Source organism: Melitaea cinxia, chromosome 7 (assembly GCF_905220565.1).
Source record: "Melitaea cinxia chromosome 7, ilMelCinx1.1, whole genome shotgun sequence".
NCBI classification, from domain to species: domain Eukaryota; kingdom Metazoa; phylum Arthropoda; class Insecta; order Lepidoptera; family Nymphalidae; genus Melitaea; species Melitaea cinxia.
The window spans coordinates 1,412,137-1,433,045 of NC_059400.1; the positions used below are offsets into that span (position 1 = coordinate 1,412,137).

At 36.6% G+C, this 20,909-nt stretch overlaps 1 protein-coding gene across 1 annotated transcript; it reads right to left on the reverse strand.

Annotated features, from left to right (window-relative positions):
• Positions 1–1,320: 1,320 nt before the first annotated feature.
• On the reverse strand, positions 1,321–20,100 carry LOC123655072 (phospholipase B1, membrane-associated-like). Its single transcript, XM_045590910.1, has 7 exons — positions 20,014–20,100; positions 16,704–16,959; positions 15,134–15,303; positions 10,743–10,959; positions 3,023–3,168; positions 2,210–2,378; positions 1,321–1,527 (listed from the first exon to the last, which is right to left on the reverse strand). The coding sequence occupies exons 1-7, from the start codon at positions 20,098–20,100 to the stop codon at positions 1,349–1,351; spliced, it is 1,224 nt and encodes a 407-aa protein (XP_045446866.1). The 3' UTR covers positions 1,321–1,348.
• Positions 20,101–20,909: the final 809 nt, after the last annotated feature.

Sequence of the window (20,909 nt, forward strand, 5' to 3'; positions counted from 1 at the left end):
TGAGTTTCGAACATTTTTAGTCTAAGTCATGGCTATCAGCAAGTCATTTGTTTAACATCAATTATTTACATCATTAAAAGTATTGGAGGCTAGCGTTAGGCTGACTTCACATTACAAGAATATTCTCAAAGATAGAGTTACAGTTGCAGTGTACTGATATGGTAAATGTTTTTTTTTTTGCAACTTTTCATTTCTCCACTAATGTGCTGTCAGCCCTAATTGCTAACAAAGTAGTACACTACACCTTTGGTATAAACTAAAATATAAACAGTTTTATTTACAAAAGATAAATTTTATTTACAATTTTACTGAAACATTGATTTCTATAACTTAAACATTGTCTACTTATCGATATAATGAGGTATTAAAAATAATATTGAACCTTTTCATACATTTGTACAAAGCAAAAATTTATTTTTCACAGACTGTAAATTCGTTCGTTCGGTTTATTTTTAAATTTATCAACAACTAATAAGTATTTATTTATGCATTTATTTGTGAATAAAAACACAAAATCACTTATTTATTTGAAGTGCGTTATTACAGTAATATAAGGTGAAATTATTAAAAATAGCAAAAATAGCATGGAATTGAAAATAGTAAAAGACAAAATCAATCCGCTACTCTTCATAAATCTTCAGTACTGGAAATAATACGAACTTTAAGTCTTAATAGAAATTTATAATTTAATTATTCACTGGACGGATTAATTAGGCATTCACAAAATGTATGTACAAAATACGGTCACCAACCCGCCTGCCCAGCGTGGTGAATATGGGCAAAAAACACGAGTTCACGCCATTTTTGGCGCGAACTTGTGGAGGCCTATGTCCAGCAGTGGACTGTAGTAGGCTGAAATGATGATAATGATGATGATGTACAAACTATATTCCATAACTATCAATTATTTGCCCTCCTAATGTGTAAGAACTTTACACTCATAGTTTAACAGATTTTTACTAGTACTTTTTCGGATTTTTACTGTATCTAGCAAGTCGGAGTTAAATTATGCACGCTTGACTTGGGGAGTAAGCTGGTGAATTCGTGACAAGAGCGTTACGAAAAGTTTGATCGGGCGAGATGAACGGAAGTAGCGAGGAAGTTTGATGGTGCTAAGGAAGTTTTACTTGAGTCATGTGGTCAAAGGCACATTTTATTTTTATTTTTAGTTGCTGAAAGGAACTAAGCAATTTATAAAAGCGTTGATTAAAATGCTAAAATTATGAATGTAGGATTGATGAATACGTCTTTTGATTAAATCTTTCTAACGTAAATTTTTTATAATGAGTGGTAAGGCTAAAATAAATTTTCACAAATTTGAATAAATTAGCTAAATAAGTAATAATAATCATGATTCAAAAGCTCCCTCTTGTTTTCCTGTCCTCAAAAACTCCTCTGAATTCTTCCTCGTGAAGATGAAAGGTGCAGACTTGATCGGGCAACGGAATGAGTTGAGTAAGACAGGCGGTCCGGAGTCGGTCTTGTTACCGACCGGCTCCAGCAGATTGTTCCAGAGAAGATTTGCAGCTGCAATAAACATTTTATTTGAGAAAAAATTGATGTAAATCAAACTATCAAATTATACAAATAACAGCGATTATTCTTCTATGTTTGTCTAGCAAGGACGTTTATTGTTTTTATTTTTCTGGTAGGTTTATAACCGGAACAGAACCACTGATTTTGTAATAGCCATTTTCTTAATTCATTCCTGCTTAGTCATGAAAAGAAAACATTATAAGGAGCGACCAAATATTTGGAAAAACCAAGACTATTATACTTTTATTAGACATTACTCAATGAAGCAGCACAAATTCCTCTCCGTAACAAAAGAAATATTACATGACAAAGGTGTCATACTCGTATACCGAAACTTTAATAGTTTTTCATGCTGCAATATACTACAAGATGTTATGTGATGACGATGATGTGATGTTATTTTAATTCAGTTATCATTAGTTAGTTATAAATATACTTATTATCTTCTTAGGCCGCACTACGCCTGGTAATTATTTATATGTGTTGTTGAATCCCACGACACAGGCATTGCCTAGTGTGGGATTCACTGTTCCTTTTATGTAATATGTAAATTTAGAGTTAAATAAACTATTTTTGATTTTTTTGATTTTGATGTAACTACCTTGTTATCTGTTACTAATATCTTTTATAGATGGAAAATTAAATCAATAAGACAGTACAAAACAAGTATTACCAAGTGCATGACCCTTCTGTGAGAAGTGGAAGCAGTCGTGTGTGATGTACGACTGGTGGATCACGAGCGGTAGTGGTTGTGTTGGTGGCATCGGCGCGTTGAACAGCCTCATGAAGGGTTGGATCACCACCGTGAAGTCATCGCGGGTATCGTAACGGCCTGAGTCCACCTGGAACGTCAGAATTAGTTGGATACGTAGTTCATGGTGTATTCAGACGTATTTTGTAATCTACACATTTGATAAAATAGTACGCCATTGTTGATAATCTACATAATCAGTACCTACTTTATACATCTTATATTTTAATTGGGGTCTTAGCTAAACATTATAAATGTAGGCTGTGTAAATAACCCAGTAGCTACAAAACTACATTACACTGTGCTATTTATGAAGTTCCTTATTTTATGTAAGGTGTATTTTAAATGAATTAAAGTTATTATTGTCACTAAATTTGATTAACCTGAGATCAGAATCCCTTATGCGTTAACTAATTACATTAAGTCACAAGAGCGAATACTATTTCGCCTATAATTAAGGCGAAGCTAAATAACTTTAAAACGGGCAACGTGAACATAAAAAATAATTCCTGAAACTTGAAACAGTCGAACCTACCTCAATACAAGTCTATTGAAACAGAGTCCTCTCGTGACCATGGTTGCTATAAGGTATCCGAAAAGTCGGGCATTTAAAAAATTTAATAAACCGCGATAGAATCCGAAACAGTAGTTTCATTATAATGAGTGAAAAATTCGCGTAAACGTTAAAAACAATGTGTTTGAAATACATTAATCATTCGTCGATAGTGAACTCACCAGAGCCATTTCCGCGGCTTGGTACAGCCGCGCCTGTCGGACGAGGTCGAGCAACTCGCCGCCGCCGCGGTGGAAGCACGTGCAGAACAGCGGGTGCATCAGGCGGCACATGAGCGGCCGGAGCACCCTCACTGATACCGACACATCTGCATTCAGTTATAACTTCATTATTACACAAGCATGTGCAATAACCATTTAGCAAAAACTTCTTTACGTAGGCTTGACTTGGGAAGTAAGTTGGTGAATGCGTGACGAGAGCGTTAATAAAAGTGTGATCGGGCGAGGCAAACGAAAGTTGTGATGTGAAGTGAAGACAGAAAGAGAGAGAGTTATGTTTCGTATACAGGGGTAACTCAAGAAGTTTTATTTCAGTATTGTGGTCTAAAGCACACTCGTTTTTTTATATAAATACGAACTATGATATCCAAAAGTCAGTCGACTGATAAAATAGACAATGGCGGATCCAGCCCTCGAACAAGTTGTGGGTCCAACCACTCGAAAATCGGCAAAGTTAGTAGGAACCCGCTCATGAACAATCATGACTTATAAACGACTTTTTTGAATTTCATTATTTCCTTATTTTCGACGCATCTTAGGTATTGATGTAATCATTGGAGGATTGGAACCTGATTTAGGGTTATTTGATGCCATGTGGCCATGATGCGACCTTGATGCGGGTCATTTTGATTTGCCACCCCATGAATTAAGGGACAAGGGAATGAAGTTTTTCGGCTGATCTTTTTTTTAGGTCAGCCGTTTCATAATTTCATAAAATAATCAAAATAGTCGATGAACATGTCCGAAATTCGCATACATTTCCATTGATCATTTTTTTAGGCCAGCTATTCTATAGGCTGAAAGTTGTAGGCATACACATACAACACACAGATAGACAGATAGAATACACATTCATTAAGTTCCCTTTAAGGAACAGATGACTGATGGGTTTTGTATATTATACGTAGTTTTTTTTAAACACGTAACGGCATGGAAAAAAAGTCTTATAGCAGACTTTAAGGTATGTCGATTGTCCAATTATTACCTCCAATATAATCTCAACATTACTTCCTTAATTACGAATTGTGCGTTTCGTTGCTATAAAATAGTTAAGTATTTTTAAGATTATACATATAAGAGAAAAACATCTTATAACAATTTCACGTGACATCACTGTACTACATAACGGCAATGGTAATCAGTAAATTAACAAATATTTAGTTGATCATCATCAGTAAGTATTCAAATACGAATACAATGTTGGAACTTGGATATCGTCGATGTGTCAAACTATTTTAATTTTATTATTGTTATCTAAATTTTATTGACTATTAACACGAACTTAACGTATTAACTATAATAGTACCTGGGTGACCGAGCTCAGCTCGGTATTTTTAGTAAATCATGAAGGATTAGTAGTAGAAGAGAGAGTTAAAATGATTCGCTGCCGGTTTGGATGAAGTCTTTTTTAACCGACTTCAAAAAAGGAGGAGGTTACTCAATCTGGCCGGAGGAAACTCAATATATATAAAAGCGAAAGGTCACTCACTCATCACGAAATCTCCGAAACTATAAAACCTAAAAACTTGAAATTTGGCAGGTAGGCTCCTTATAAGACGTAAGCATCCGCTAAGAACGGATTTTACGAAACTCAACCCATAAGGGGATAAAACGGGGGTTGGAAGTTTGTATGAAAGTCCTGTGTTATTAAGGTAAGAGACTTGAAATTTAAAATGTATGCTCTATAGATGGCGAGGAAGTGTCCAAATAATACATCGTAATCTATATACATAAAAGAAAAAGGTCACTGACTCACTCATCACGAGAACTCAAAAACCGCTGGATCTGGTCCATCCATCCAAGATGGACAAAGATGAAATTTGGCAAGGAGGTAGATTATAGTTAGTAGACGTCCGCTAAGAACTGATTTTGCGATATTCCATCGCTAAGGGGGTTTAATTGGGGTTGATAGTTTGTATGAAACATATACAGCAGCAATAAGTTCGCCTGATAGGTTATTCATACTACAGCCTGAAAATAAAACTAAAAATGCACAGAGAAGTTTTATAAAAATAACTATTAAATTATACTAAATTGTGCCTTTGGAAAAGTTACTCAGAGTGATAAGCATTTCAAGTGACTGAAATAAAAAAATAATTTGCGTTAAGCATCTTAATAGAAATGCATATCTTCATAACCACGTGCACGTAGTCGCGGGCAACAGTTAGTGTATTATAAAACAAAGTTCTCAAAAGCGTATGTGATCGATTCCCTCAAAATCTACTTAACGGATTTTCATGCGGTTTCACAAATGGAGAGAGGGCTTCAAGGGGAAGGTTTACGGAACGGCAAAGCCGATTTTGATGTGAGTTTCACTGGAAGTTTGCCGGGAAAACTTTGTGACAAACTGATTTCAACGCGGGCGAAGCCGCGGGCACAGCTAGTATATAGAGCGCAGTAGTTACATGTGTTTTTGTCCTGTTTGCAAAGTGCCCTGGTATGTCCGAAGCCAAGGCACCTCATGCACTGGACGAGGGGGGACTGATCCTCGACCGTGCATCTACTGAATCCTACATAGATCTTGCCCTTGTCTATAAATTTTCCCCAGAGCGACGGGGAAAGCTCGATCACAGGGTGACATTCGTGGGGGTTTCGGGCGCGCTTCCTAAACCGCACCTTCATTTTAAGTGCCGCCTTGTCTACTCCTTCGAGGATATGACTATTTTGGGCCTTGATAAGGTCTACAATCTCCTCGTTGGTGTAATTTGACAGCACTCCCCGCACGCAGACCAGGGGGTCCTGGTTTGTGGGCTCCCGCACCGTCAGCTCTGTATTTTTCTGGACCTGGCCCCTGATTTTAGCCATGTCCTCTTTTGAGGCGCACCTCACCACGACTTTCTGGTCGCGAGCCTTACGGACCCTTTCCATCCTCGCCCCAGACTTCTTTAAGTCCAGCGAGTCTTTGACCTTGGTAAGCACTTGCTCGCTAGTCTCCTGCGGGTTTCGGGACGAAATGATGAGAGTGTGGTTGGGTCTTTGTTCCACACTCTCTGTTTTTAGTCGGGCTGCGGCATGGGCGTAGGTTGTCGGCGCCAAAGGAGCTAATTTTGTGACTCCTTCTTTAATAGTATTGAGGGTCTGCTTGACCTCCTGAACCGCCATCTCTGTCTCCAGTGTTGGTTTTTTTGGGGATGCGGTGGTCTTGCTAGAATCCCTCAGGGTGCGCAGCTCCGAGGACATGATCTCGACCTTTTCATTTAAAACTTCGAATAGGGGGGCCAGATCTTGTTGTGGGTTTGGCTGTGTACTAGATGGTTGTGTATTTATTGACTTTATGTGCTGCTTGATCTCATCCAGATGGGTTCTCCATGCCGTGTCCTTGTTTACCTGTGGGCGGCTTTCGTCGTCCAAGATCAGTGGGATGTCGTCAATTTTCGCAGTGAGGAGGGTCTTGGTATGAGTTAGTTCGTCTTTCAGCTTCTCTAGGCCACTTGAAAGCGATCCTATTTTATTCTCCACTGCCTTAAGTAACTCCTGGACTTTACTGTCCGTCTGCGAAGTCACTTCACTGCCGTTCCTGGTTGACGAGACCACCCTATGGAGCTCGCTCAGCTTTTCCTCTAATTTGACTTGCGTTTCCCAGATGTCGCGGATCCGCCGGAAAGGCTCCACCGTCTCGTACTCCAGCCAAGAGCGGACGGCTCGAGTCTCCCTCAACGTCTCCACCAAGTCTGTCTGAGTTTTTTGCATCCCTGAGAGGAGCGTCTTTTTGAGTTCAGTGAGCTCTTTAGCATGAGCTCTTTCGACCCGCACCAATTCTTGGGCATGACGGGCGCGCTCCTTCTCGAGGCTGCACTTGTGTCGGCTGCGCGAGTCCGAGAGCGACAGAACCGTCTCGTAGAGGCCCTGCAGACTCTCATAGGCGATCATTTTCACCCCACGCTTCATATTGCCGCTACTTTCTAAAGCTTCCTTGCCGCGTTGTAGGAGGTCGTTGGCCACGCCCGTGACCATGTCCATTTCTACTCCTGTTCCTCTCTTTGGGGTGGTGTAGAGGAGGGAGGTCCTCCTGCTGTTTTCGGAGGCTACAGAGCCCGCCGAGGACGTCTCACCGTCCTCCAGATCTGACAATGGGGGCTCCGAGGCTGTGTCGGTGTGGACGACAGTGAATTCCGCTACATTTTTGGGTTTTTCGCTTGATGTCGACGGCAGCGGTGCGGCAGGTGTACTAGTTCCGGTTACGTTTGCAAGCTTTTTCAGTACTTTTTTACGAAGCGAGACCGATGATTTTGAAATCACCGATGACGCTTCGGTTGTCTTTTTGTTGATGTGTGAAGACATCTTTGCTTGCACTTATGTACTAAAGATATCTATACAACTAATAACTACTTTCAAAATATACAGCGATGATTACTTTTAAAACTAGATTTGATCAGTTGGACTCACGTGGCGAAAGGATGTGATGTGCCGATGATTCCGCAAGTGTCCCGTAGCTTTGTCGTTGCAGCTGTCTTTTCACGTGTTCTTCGCGCGGTCTTGATACAGTATTTACTTGATACAGTTTTACTTTATTTGAAGAAGCAGAGTCAGGTGCAGTTTGCAGTCTCACGACGTCCGAGCCGCGACGCAACGTAAGTATTTTTTTTTTGTCGGTCACGCGCTTAAACTAGGTCGCGAGATTGATGTGCGCTTCGACTGTTTTATTTACCTTGTGTGAATTTTAAATAATTTATTATGTAACGTTCCTTCTATGTGCCCTCTCTCTGCTGTCCTTCCACTGAAGATGGTATGGATGGTGTCGTTGCAAGGGTCTTATCACCAACTCTCTGTTGATCTAACTCTCAATTTATTGCGACGATCCTTTCTGCTTGTATCAATGATTTAAAACTTAGGTCTTGTTACTCCGGTCCCCTTGGGGTTACGGGTTTGCCCGCAGGGTATGATGTGAAAAGCACTTCCGAAAATCACTTGGCACACCCACTGTGGCGCTTGGCTAAAGATTCTATTTTTGCAGAATTTTTATTGAGGAGCCGATGTTGTTAGTGCGATGTATTGTATTGTTCTGAGACTTGAAATTTAAAATGTATGCTCTATAGATGATGAAAAGGTGTCCAAATAATGTATCTTTAGAAATCAATACCCTTTTGGGGTTAAATCGGGGGATGGTAGGTTGACTCACTCATCACGAAATCTCCGAAACCATAACACCTAAAAACTTGAAATTTGGCAGGATGGCTCCTTATAAAGCGTAAACATCCGTTAAGAACGGATTTTACGAAATTCGAACCCTAGGGGGTAAAACGGGAGTTAGAAGTTTGTGTGAAAGTCCTATGTTTTTGAAGAAAGAGACTTGAAATTTAAAATGTATGCTCTATAGATGGTAGAAAGGTGACCAAATAATGTATCTTTAGAAATCAACTCTCTTTTGGAGTTAAAACGGGGATGGTAGGTTGACTCCCTCATCACGAAATCTTCGAAACTATAACAGCTACAAACTTGAAATTTGGCAGGTAGGTTCGTTATAAGGCGAAAACATCCGCTAAGAGCTGATTTTACGAAACTCGACCCTCAAGGGGCGGGTTAAAACGCGGGTTGGAAGTTTATATGAAAGTCCTATGTTTTTGAAGAAAGAGACTTGAAATTAAAAATGTATGCTCTATAGATGGTGAGGAGGTGTCCAAATAATGCATCGTAATCTATATATATAAAAGAGAAAGGTCACTAACTCACTCATTACAAGAACTCAAAAACCGCTGGATGGTCTTTCCATCCAGGTTGGACAAAGATAAAATTTGGCAGGGAGGTAGATTATAGTTAGCAGACGTCCGCTAGGAACGGATTTTACGATATTCTACCGCTAAGGGGGTTTAATTGGGGTTGATAGTTTGTATGAAACATATACAGCCTGAAAATAAAACTAAAAATGTGGCGTATAGAGAGGTTTTATAAAAAAAAATATTAAATTATACTAAATTGTGCCTTTTAAAAAGTTACTCAGTTTGATAAGCATTTCAAGTGACTGAAATAAAAAAAAATGCGTTAAACATCTTTATAGTAATGCATATCTTCATAACCACGCGGACGTAGTCGCGGGCAACAGTTAGTGTATTATAAAACAAAGTCGCTAAAAGTGTATGGGATCGATTCGCTCAAAATCTACTGAACGGATTTTCATGCAGTTTCACCATTGGAGAGAGGGCTCCATCATTGGCAAGAGGAAGGTTTATGGAACGGCTAAGCCGATTTCGATGAGAGTTTCACTGGAAGTTTGCCAGGAAAACTTTGTGACACACTAATTTCAACGCGGGCGAAGCCGCGGGCACAGCTAGTATATATATATATACAAGAATTGCTCGTTTAATAGTATAAGATTATTTATAAATATAATATAAGAAATGTTTATTTGTAACATATTTTCTGAAATCTGAAATCATCACGAAATTTTACGAAATTCTAAAACAACTATTTATTAATGACTCTAAAAATGTTTTTATACCGAATATTTTAATATTTTATTTCGAAATAAAAAAAAATGTGAAGATTGTTTTTTAATATTAAGTCTCATGTCATTTCATCATAATATCCATAAAAAATTATCAAGAAAAGGTTCCGACTTTACAATATTTGCATTAATATTACATAAATACGTTTCTAATTAGGATTTATCTAAAATGATAAATTTTGCGCCAGGGAAAGCTTGGAGTCATTAATTTACTCATCGAACGAGTTAATATATTCGTAGGCATTGTAAAAGATCAAAGTAATTTAATATATAACCACAAACGTTATTTGAGAGAATGTTAAATATTACTAAAGTAGTATTTTTTTTATGTCACTAGGTCGACAAACAAGCGTACGGCTCACCTGATGGTAAGCGATTACCGTAGCTTATAGACGCCTGCAACACCAAAAGCATCGCAAGCACGTTGCCGACCCAATCTCCCCCCCCCCCCCTCCAGGGGGCAGCTCTGGTCACCTTACTCACCAACAGGAACACAATACTGCTTGAAAACAGTATTAATAAGATAGTATTAATAGGATTAAGACGTCGATATTTGTATTAAATAGATTATTTTAAAGATTAATTGTATAGAAGCTCCTATAGGGGTGACATGATCACTTTGTGATCAAACTCCTTAATTAAATAAAGATTTAAAAAAAAATACTAAAGTAAGTATTTAAGTAAAGTATTTTCTCAGATAAGTTATTGAAGGAATTTTGCAATATTATTATTGCAATGTATTTCAGTTCACAATAAATTCTGGTGATAAACGTAAGTAACAAGTCTTTTTGAGGTCTTCAAAAAATTGTCCTTTACTGTCCGCTTGTTACAGGAAGTACCGATTACTTTCTGCTATGTACTATATCTATCTACTACGTTAAGTCTACTAGAGTTTGATAAACAAAACCTGGTGCAGTTGGATTTGATATATTACCATGTATATTAGGTTTGACCTAGAATTACAGAGTGAATGTTAGTAAAGGTTCATCACATTGCGACCTTGTACCACAAAGTGATGGTAATTTATAATTTTCATTAAAAGATTTTAGAATGTATTATGCATCTCGGCATTATTAACAACACGTAGTAAGTAACATGTTTATACATACATATATAGGTACATATAGTAAAGAACTGCGAATGTTGTTTAATAAATCTTTAAAAACATACGTAACTCTACATTATTTATAAATGTTACAAGCGTAAAAAAATACAACTTACCCAGAACTGGAATTAAGTTAACAATCGTCCTCGGTAAATGCATGTGGAAGTAGTCGAGCGCCTTCGCCAGCTTCCTGGCGTGGGCGGCCGGCGACCAGGAGACTGGGTTCAAGCAGGAGGCGGAGCACAGGTCGTTGGCACCTATGAACACCGTGATCATCTTCCAGTCACGAGCCACGTCGATGTCGGGGGATGAACGAATGCGTGCTACCAGGATCTGGAGAAAAAAGTGTAAGGAAAGGAAATTGTAAGCGTTAATGTTTTTTGCGATGGGTAGTTATTTTTTATTCTTTTAGAAAGTTTCGTTTCCTATATCTAAGACACAGTGCAGGCCTATTATGCAGAAGTTTTACTGCAGTCATGTGGTGTAGAACACACTCGTTTTTTATCATCATTCCAGCCTATTGCAGTCCACTGCTGGACATAGGCCTCCATAAGTTCGCGCCAAAAATGCGTGAACTCATGTGTTTTACCCATAGTCACCACGCTGGGCAGGCGGGTTGGTGACCGCAGGGCTGGCTTTGTCGCACCCAAGACGCTGCTGCCCGTCTTCGGCCCGTGTGTTTCAAAGCCAGCGGTTAGATGGTTATCCCGCCATCCGTCGGCTTCTTAAGTTCCAAAGTGGTAGTGGAACCTTGTTATCCCTTAGTCGCCTCTAACGACACCCGCGGGAAGAGAGAGGTCTCTCGTTTTTTATATAGTTTTTAAATTTATAGGACTACAAATACATATTCGATATTAACTAAAATTTATATATATTAATAAGAAAATTAAAATAAAATCATAATTTTTTATACAATTAGTTGTGAATTCGTTACAAAATAATATAGTATTATGTAAGAACTCAATTAAAATGTGAAGCTAGCACCAAATTGAAATATAAATTCTGGAGAGAAGAACCGACAAGAAACTTTGGAATTACTTTTTATAAATGTAACTCTTTTAGAAAGAACTCTAAAAGTTCTTAAACACAGTTACGAATACTTTCAAGAGATTCCAAGGTTTCCAAATCAATTGGTCATTCTAAGTGTATGTAGTAATTATATCTTAACCTTTCATAAAAGTATCAGAAGCATAACGACGGTTACGTGATTACATTCTGATAGTTCATAGTATTGACATACTTCACACGGCGAAACTGTACTTTTTGTGTTATTGTGTGCTATTTGATTTTTCGTTTATGCAATTTATTAACAGCGTGTACTTAAACAGTAATTGACATAATATTTAACGGAATTTTCTTTATGTCAGATTGATGTAATATGCGTGTTAGTTTAAATGATTATGACTTTTTATCCTTTTAATTGCTAATATTAGTTTACACTATATGTCTCTCATGATCAATAACTTAATACACATGGCCGATCAGCGGACACTGTCGGCAATCAGTAATGGCCAGTTTCAATACTCTATCTATCTCTAAAGTTGCTTACTAGCGATAGATTTTTGACACAATTTATATGGAGTTAACGTCAAAATTCTATCTCTAGTAAGCAAATTTAGAGATAGATAGAGTATTGAAACTGGCCATAAGTCACTGTGACCGCTGCTACGCTCTGACGCTCTCTAGTTAGTATTATTCACTCTGTTTAGTAATAATTAGGTCTTTTTCTGGATTATTGCATCAAAACTATCCACGGTCGCAAGTGCAAACATCGCAGATGCGCTACAGTAGCGCGGCAGCCGCAACAATGCCATGAATGCATTATTATATTAAGTACTTAGGCCATATATGTGACGCCGCGTTGGCGCAGCGGTTACAGCCATGGATTGTACCTGTTCCGCTGGCGGTTGCGGGTTCGATCCCCGTACATAACAAACATTTGTATTGGCCATACAGGTGTTTGCCATGGTCTGAGTGTTTGTGCAATCCAAGTGGGTCTCCCCACCGTACCTCGGAGAGCACGTTAAGCCGTCGGTCCCGGTTGTTATCATGTACACTTGATGGCGATCGCTACTCATAGTGGGGAATATATCCGCCAACCCGCATTGGAGCAGCGTGGTGGATTAAGCTCTGATCCTTCTCCTACATGGAGAAAGAGACAGCCCAGTAGTGGGATATTACAGGCTGAAGCGACATATATATAGATGTGTGTGTGTGTGTGTGTATGTGTTTGTTAATTATATATTAATATTAATCGTGAATAAAACCTACCTCACCTTGAATGACAGTCGATGTTACTTCAAATATTAACTCAGTAAATTTAATGAATTAATTTTTTATTTTATTTTTTAACGGTAGAAGTTGACCTACGCAAAAATTTTTTGCTTTTTTTACAAATTCACTTTTTTATGAAGATGAAGTATTAATGATGGTTATTATGTTAAAATAATTAAGTAAAGTTACTAATATAATATTTACTAAACGAGGATTCTTCACGGGTCGTAAACGTTCCAGGCCAAGATGGTAATAAATTATAATTAATTAACTAACAATTTATCTAGTAATTTGTAATCAAGCTTGTATTTTTTATTCTTCATTGTATTTACGTAAGGTCATGAACGATAACTAGACATATTTTCACACAATTTTTATTATTAATACACTATAATTTAGGAAATCGATACTTACAAAATATTTTATTTTTCTTTCGCTTAATTAATTTATTATAAATATGAATAAGAATGAACAAGCACAATGGTAAGAAATAAATACTTACGAAGTAAGAAATTAAATATGAGAATATTAATCATTACTTAGTATAAAACAAAGCCGCTTCCCGCTGTCTGTATGCTTAGCTCTTTAAAACTCCGCAACGCATTTTGATGCGGTTTTCTTTAGTAAATAGAGTGATTCCAGGGGAAGGTTTATATGTATAATACATGCATAATATAGTAGAGGAACAGTGATAGTTTTTGCAACCATGCCAAGCCAGGGTGGGCCGTTAGTACTATAATAAATATGAAGTAAAGAGTAATCAGTCTTGAAAGAGTTTTATGGACGTCCGTAGAAAGGAGAGCTTAAGTTGTCAATGAACTTTGTGGTACCCTGATGGTAAGCGGTTACCGTAGGTTGTTGACATCTACAACACCAGAAGCATCGTAAGCGCGTTGCTGATCCTACCCTTAATCCCCCTCAGGAGCTCTGGTCACTTTACTCACCAACAGGAACACAACACTGCTTGAAAGCACTATTATTTAGCTGTGATCTTCTGTAAGGTCGAGGTAATACCCCAGTCGGGTTGCTACATTTTTTGAGCAGAGAATTTCCTGCTGTACCTCAGCTAAATCTCAGTTAAGGAGTAACAAAGTTCATTATCTAGAATCTAGACCTAAAATTATTGAATTAGATACAAAGGCTGCTGGGTGAAAAGTAATAGACAGTTATTATTTTCTAAAATTTAAATAGACTAACGACATACAGAAATGCAATTTTAACGATATAGAATGTATGAGATAATTCAACACTAATATTGGGAAGCCTACCAATACTTTTTGGAATTTAATGTCGATTTGTCATGCTTCTAGCGCAAGTTTTTAAACTTTCACGTTCACTATCAAAACTTTTTAACCGACTTCCAAAATGAGGTACACAATCCGACTGTTTATTTTAATTTTTTTATGTATGTTGTTACCTCAGCACTTTATACCGAGTGAAATAGAAAGGTGGTGCTTTTCATGTTTTCCTTAATCGAAATTTGACAAGTACTTTTAAAGTTAACTCCAATAATGTGTATTTGCTTACACAGTTTTTCGTCGTGTTGTTCAAAAAATAAAAAATCCTGGGTAAACCGATTCCGATTATTCTTTTTTAACCGACTTCAAAAAAGGAGGAGGTTACTCAATTCGACCGTATATATATTTTTTTATGTATGTTCGGGGATAACTCCGTCGTTTATCAACCGATTTTGATAATTCTTTTTTTGTTCGAAAGGAGATATCCCTAGTTTGATACCATGATAAGAAAACCAGGATCTGATGATGGGATCTCAGAGAAATCGAGGAAAACTCTCGAAAATCCGCATAACTTTTTACTGGATGTACCGATTTTGAGGATTTTTAATTTAATCGCAAGCCGATGTTTATCATTTGGTCACATTTAAATTTCATCGATATCTGATTACAACTCTTGGAGTAATCTTTGATAATGCGAATTTACTTGACTATTTTTTCGTCTACCTACGTTGTATTACTGGTCGATGTAAAGGAAGTCGGTTTTTCTTCGTTTGCCTGCAAACACAATTATTTAATCGATAGCTGGGTTGTCACTTAATTTTATTTAAATTTGATTGAGTTCTAATGAGTACTTTTTGAGTTATCTCTGATAATGCGTATTTACTTGACTATTTTTTCGTCTACTTACGTTGTATTAAGATGTAAATGAAGTCGGTTTTTTCGTTTTCAAGCAAACACGGTTGTAAATCAGTGACTGTTTACATATAAAGATATACCTTTGCTTGTTTGTATGCGTCTTGGTCGGAGGCTACCGGAAAAGCGACGTTGAGTCTGGAGTTCTTCGACAGCCACTCTCCAGTGCCCGTGGAGTATCCACGCAGGCCAGGGTTGTACTCCTTGAGGATGTTGGGCAGAGTGAGAAACTCGCGCCAAGAACTGTCACCGCCTATAGAAAGAGACTTTATTTTTGTTTCATTTTGATTTATCAAGTATAAAAACAGGTCAGACGTATACATAAATAAAGTGTATATTTAACCACGCCGATGGAGGCTGGATAAGATAAGAAAGCTTATGTCCAGTAGTGGACTACAATAATCTGAAACAATGTAACAATGGCATAGATTTAAGTCACAATCCTTAATATATACAGTTAAATAGATATGTAACTACCAATATTTGACAATGCTTTAACGAATATACTGCCTATGGTCTATAGTTAGCAACGTTAATTAAGTTTAGACTATAATTTATTTATTTGTTACGTATGTTTTAGGCCTCTAACCTCTAATAATTTACATCAAAGATTTATTCGTTTCGTTAACTCCCATACATCACAATTATATTTATTTTGTCAAGGCATCCCGCGTAATTTCCTTGTATTTCAACACGTAGATACATTGTGGGGTGCCTATAAGGATATTAAAAGGCAAAACGTAATGTTTGACAACCTACTATCATCTTTAATAAAGTATTTTTAAGGTTAAAGATCGTTTATTTCTCAAAAGAATACAATTCACTTACATGAGAAATTACAAACACTAAAATTTAACAAAAATATTACATGTTGGGTACATCGCATCACAATATATTAACAATTTATAGTCGAGACAAGAAATTAACAGTATGTAGGGTAGGCTTAAAACATATATACACAAGTTAACAGAAATATGCGCAACTGGAAGTGTCATTGTTAAGGTGTTATTTTATGTTTCATTATATTATAGTAAAAATTAGTACACGTATTTATTTTTATTTATTTGTTAATTTATTTATTCATTTTTTTTAAAGTGAAAACGTATGATTTTTTTTTCTTTATTATATGTATATAATTTTAGTATTTTTTTTTTTTTTATTATAAGTAACAAAAAAAAATATGCTATTATTATTATGTTTTTTTTTTTCTTGCTAAATTCCATTAACCGTAGTTTAGTTTTAATTTAATGACATTCATGTAGTTTGTTATGAAATTGAAATAGTAGTGCTTAGCTGATCCTTGATTTAACATCCATATCTTTCTAATGTAATTTAATTCTCTATATATTTTTTCCGTTAAAACCGAGGTTCCCAGATTACCGATTTCAAACAAAAAAAAAAAAATATATAAATATGGAATACTAGCTCTCAGTCCTTGCTTCCTCCACGTGTATAACGATCGTGGCTGTTCCGTCTTCGTCCGTCAAAGTTAACCTAAGTCACGGAATGGTAATACAGCATTACACAGGTAAAATCATTTTTAAAATCGGTCCTATATTTGAATTTATCCATTTAGAAACAAACAAAAAATCAAATTAAGCATTACAATATTAGTAAGTATAAATAGAATAAATAAGAAGTTAGTATACTTACCAGCGCACCAAGACACTCCTCGATACTCAACGATCGCTCCTAGGGCGAACTCTTCAAGGGCACCACTGCCCGCTACAAGAGAGTCACCTATCGCCGCTACAACCTCGATGTCCCCTGGTCTCAGCTTGTGCACCGACGTGGGGACCTCCTTGCTTCGTCCCCATGATATCGAGTCTTGACAGGGGAATGGCGTTAAAGGTGAAAATGTACGCTGCCGTCGTACGTTCGACCTCCGAGTCGGGTAACTGACTGACCACTGAAAACAATAGAAAACAGTTTAAATATGACAAAGTATAGTTATGTTTACAATCTATAATATTACTGAGGAAAAGGGTTTAACTGAGGTACTGAGGGCTTTGCAGGAAATATCCTGCTCAAACTCTGGAGCAGCTCGACTGGGAAGCACCTCGATCTCACAGAGAATCACAGCTAAATAATACTGCTTTCAAGTTGTGTAAGGTCGGAAACGCGTTGTAATGTTTCTGGTGTTGTAGGCGTCCAAAGGCTACGGTAATCACTTACCATCAGGTGAGCCGTATGCTTGCTTGCGGACCTTGTTGTATAAAAAAAAATAGAAAATTTTCAAGAAAAATAACTTAATGCGTAAATTGCAATAATTTATTTATTAATTTCATAAGATACACCAGCGATATACTGTATAGTCATTGTAACTATTATTACATTTTTCTCTAGTCCGATTACAGTTACCATTACAGATGTACACAACATTAGATACAATTTGTCCGGTAAAAACAAAATTCAATATGCAAGTTAAAACTAAAATAAAACAGTAAAATTGCATTACAAATATTATATTAAAAATTACTTTAAAACGATTTTAATACAGTTACTTTTTAACCAACTCCCAAAGAAGCGTTATTTTTAATTTAATCACAGTCGACGGTGAAAAAAAAAATATAAAAAAGTAATATACTCGCATGTCTCATGAGAAACACCAAAACCACGAGAACATTAATTCAATGCTGTCAAATGAGAATCACGAACCTGTCTACTGACTCATCTCCGAATTTTTTTTACTTCACTTTTATTATATATATAGATAATTACACTGAGATGGCCCATTTGATGGCAAACATAGATCATAAACGCAGGTCAAAAGGCTTGACGCCAGTAAACACCACTTAAAACATTAATAATTATTACAGTATCGATGTCAATCTTATATTTCTACTTAATTGTTTAACAGACAACTAAAATTAAAACTAAAACATGCAAATAATATATCTAATATTAGTGACCCGCCCCGGCTTCGTACGGTTGCAAAAACTATCAGTGTTCCTCTGTTATATTATGCACGTATTATACACATAAACCTTTCTCTGGAATCACTCTATTTACTTAAGAAAACCGCTTCAAAAGCCGTTGCGTAGTTTTAAAGATCTAAGCATACAGACAGCGGGAAGCGACTTTATTTTATACTATTTAATGATATACAGTCTAGGAGATTACAATACCTCTAGGTTGTATCCATCTGTATACTATTTCACATGCACTTAGATATACAAACAAAACTATTAAATATTAGTGATTGCGCATGATCATTACTTAGCACGAAAGGCGTTTAGTTGTAATCGCTAAATGATCACGAAAACACGGTCATACGATGTATTGCGGAACATTCTCACTTCATCTGACGCCTCATCAAATGATTTGTTACTATTCATCTGTCTTCGTATATTCATAATTTATTGATGTTCGTGAGATTGAGTATCTTTACTTGAAGTCTTGAAAATTGCGAATATTCGCTAAATCACATAGGTAATAATTATATGATGGTATCGATACCAAGATGTAGCGCAGCTTGTTTGATAATTATAGGTATAAATATATAACTGCTGTGTGGCTACGGCAGTAAAGAATATAGCAACCCCCTCTCTTCTCGTGGGTGTCGTAAGAGGCGACTAAGGGATAACACAGTTCCACTACCGCCTTGGAACTTAAAAAGCTAACCGTGGCGGGATAACCATCTAACTGTTGGGTTTGAAATACATAGGCCGAAGACGGGCAGCAGCGTCTTCCGTGCGATAAAGCCAGCTCTGCGGTCACCAACCCGCCTGCCCAGCGTAGTGACTATGGGCAAAATACATGAGTTCTCGCCCTTTTTTGCGCAAACTTGTGGAGGCCTATGTCGAGCAGTGGATTGTGATAGACTGAAGAGAAGTGAAAGTGAGGTAAAGAGGCTAAAAATTGAACTGAACAACACAACATGAGCAACGATCGCGGCCAGATTTCTATGATAATAATCGGGATATTTGCGTACTCCAAGAGACAGTGGAAAGGCACATAAGGGCTATACACTTAGACCAAACTTTAATATTTGTGTGCAAATATCTGCTCCAAGCGGAAATCCAACAAGCGAATGTCACCTTTACCGATTAGATAAACTAATCACATGTATTTAAAAATTTTACAGTGTTTAAGTAAACGTAGATAAAACGTTAATTATATATCATTATTATCATCGCGTTTTGAATACAATAATTGCAATTTGTTAATTTAATAGTTACTAACTTACTAGTAACATTTTCGAGGAAACACGGTCTTTGAAAGATACTAAAGCCTTCTCAGAGCGATTGCACCAAAACGTGTAGATATGTCCATGTTATCCATAAATAATTGAGTAATACTGCAAGGTTAGCCGTTCAATTACTACTCGTAATCCAAAATACTATAATTATATATATGTTTACAATACTCAGTTTACTGTGCAGACATCGTATCACTTAACTTTTTTGTTATTGGTTTTTTACATTTTGAATACATATTTGTGTATGTATTTTTGTTGTAACGTTTTTTTGCCCTATTACTTGAACGTTATTATAATTGTTAAGTAATTGTCAAAAAATATGTGCATATATTTTCGTTTTACCCTTTTTTTAGTTATTTTTTTTTTATATTTTGTATTTATACTAAATATTTTTATTAACAATTAGTCTTGGGTAGCATATGTACGATATACTAAAAGGTTACTTTACCTTAGTAAGGTACGAAATGTAATATTACCAAACGTCAATCGCTATTCGGACCTAATCGGACTAATCGTACACTGTAACAGTACTATCAACTATCACAGTTCACCGCGGTCCGACGAGTTTGTATTGTACGTCTATGGGTCCAAGTATCACACTGTCCGCCTATCCGAAATAACAATGCCTATTTCTCAGTCGACAGACCAGGGCAATGAAACTAGTAAATTACCATATACCCGGAACACGTGTGGCATTTATTATTATTTTTTTATCGCGACTTCCAAAAAAGGAGGAGGTTCTCAATTCTATTTTTTTATGTATGTTACTTCAGAACTTTTGACTGGGTGGAGCGATTTCGATAAAAAAAAAAATTTAATCGAAAGACGGTTTGTGTCATTCGGTCCCATTTAAATTTGTTTGAGATCTAACAAAACATACATTGAAAAAATACAATTGAATTGAGAACCTCCTCCTTTTTTGGAAGTCGGTTAAAAACAACACAGACACAGAAAATACCCTAAGTCAATGAAAATATAGCCATTACAACAACAAAAAAAAAACATCAAATGAGATGGCCCAATGGACGAAACACGTGAATCATAATTCATAGTATAAGGTTGAGACATTAAATACGGGTAAAAATTCTGTGTTGCAAGTGGTAAAATCGTGAAAGTTTTTAACAAATAAGAGCATATGCAACAGAGCCATAGATCCGTAGTAGTTCAAATTTTAACTAGCATTGCAAAATTTTAGGTCGAAACTGGTGTTGAAACTTTTTTTAAAGAGAGTATTATAAAAAAGAAATTCTGAGATAACTTTTTCCCTAAAGAGAGTGAGATGTCCTCACTCAACGGTATACTATTTTCTGAATTTTAACGATAACAACATTATATCATTGCCATTTGTAAACTTAAATTGATTTTTGTTTAAATACCGCCTATTTTTAAATAAACAAAAAAATTGTCTTTAATGTTAATAACCGACTTCAATAAAGGAGGAGGTTACTCAATTCAACCGTTTTTTTATATGTATGTTCGGGGATAACTTCGTCGTTTATCAACCGATTTTGATAATTCTTTTTTTTTTGTTTGAAAGGAGATATACTAAAGATGGTACTATGATAAGGAAACCAGGATCTCACATGGAATCTCAGGGAAATCGAGGGGAACCCTCGAAAATCGTAGTGAAGACTAGCGCGTTCGTTAATTTTTTTCGT

Bases quoted from the DNA above. Each gene is read 5' to 3' on its own strand.
- LOC123655072 (XM_045590910.1), bottom strand. From the start codon at position 20,100: ATGGGACCGAATGACACAAACCGTCTTTCGATTAAATTTTTTTTTTTA. The intron at 10,960-15,133 runs GTATATCTTTAT...TTTTTTCTCCAG, and splicing joins ACGCATACAAACAAGCAAAG to ATCCTGGTAGCACGCATTCG. The intron at 1,528-2,209 runs GTAATACTTGTT...TGTTTATTGCAG, and splicing joins ACAGAAGGGTCATGCACTTG to CTGCAAATCTTCTCTGGAAC.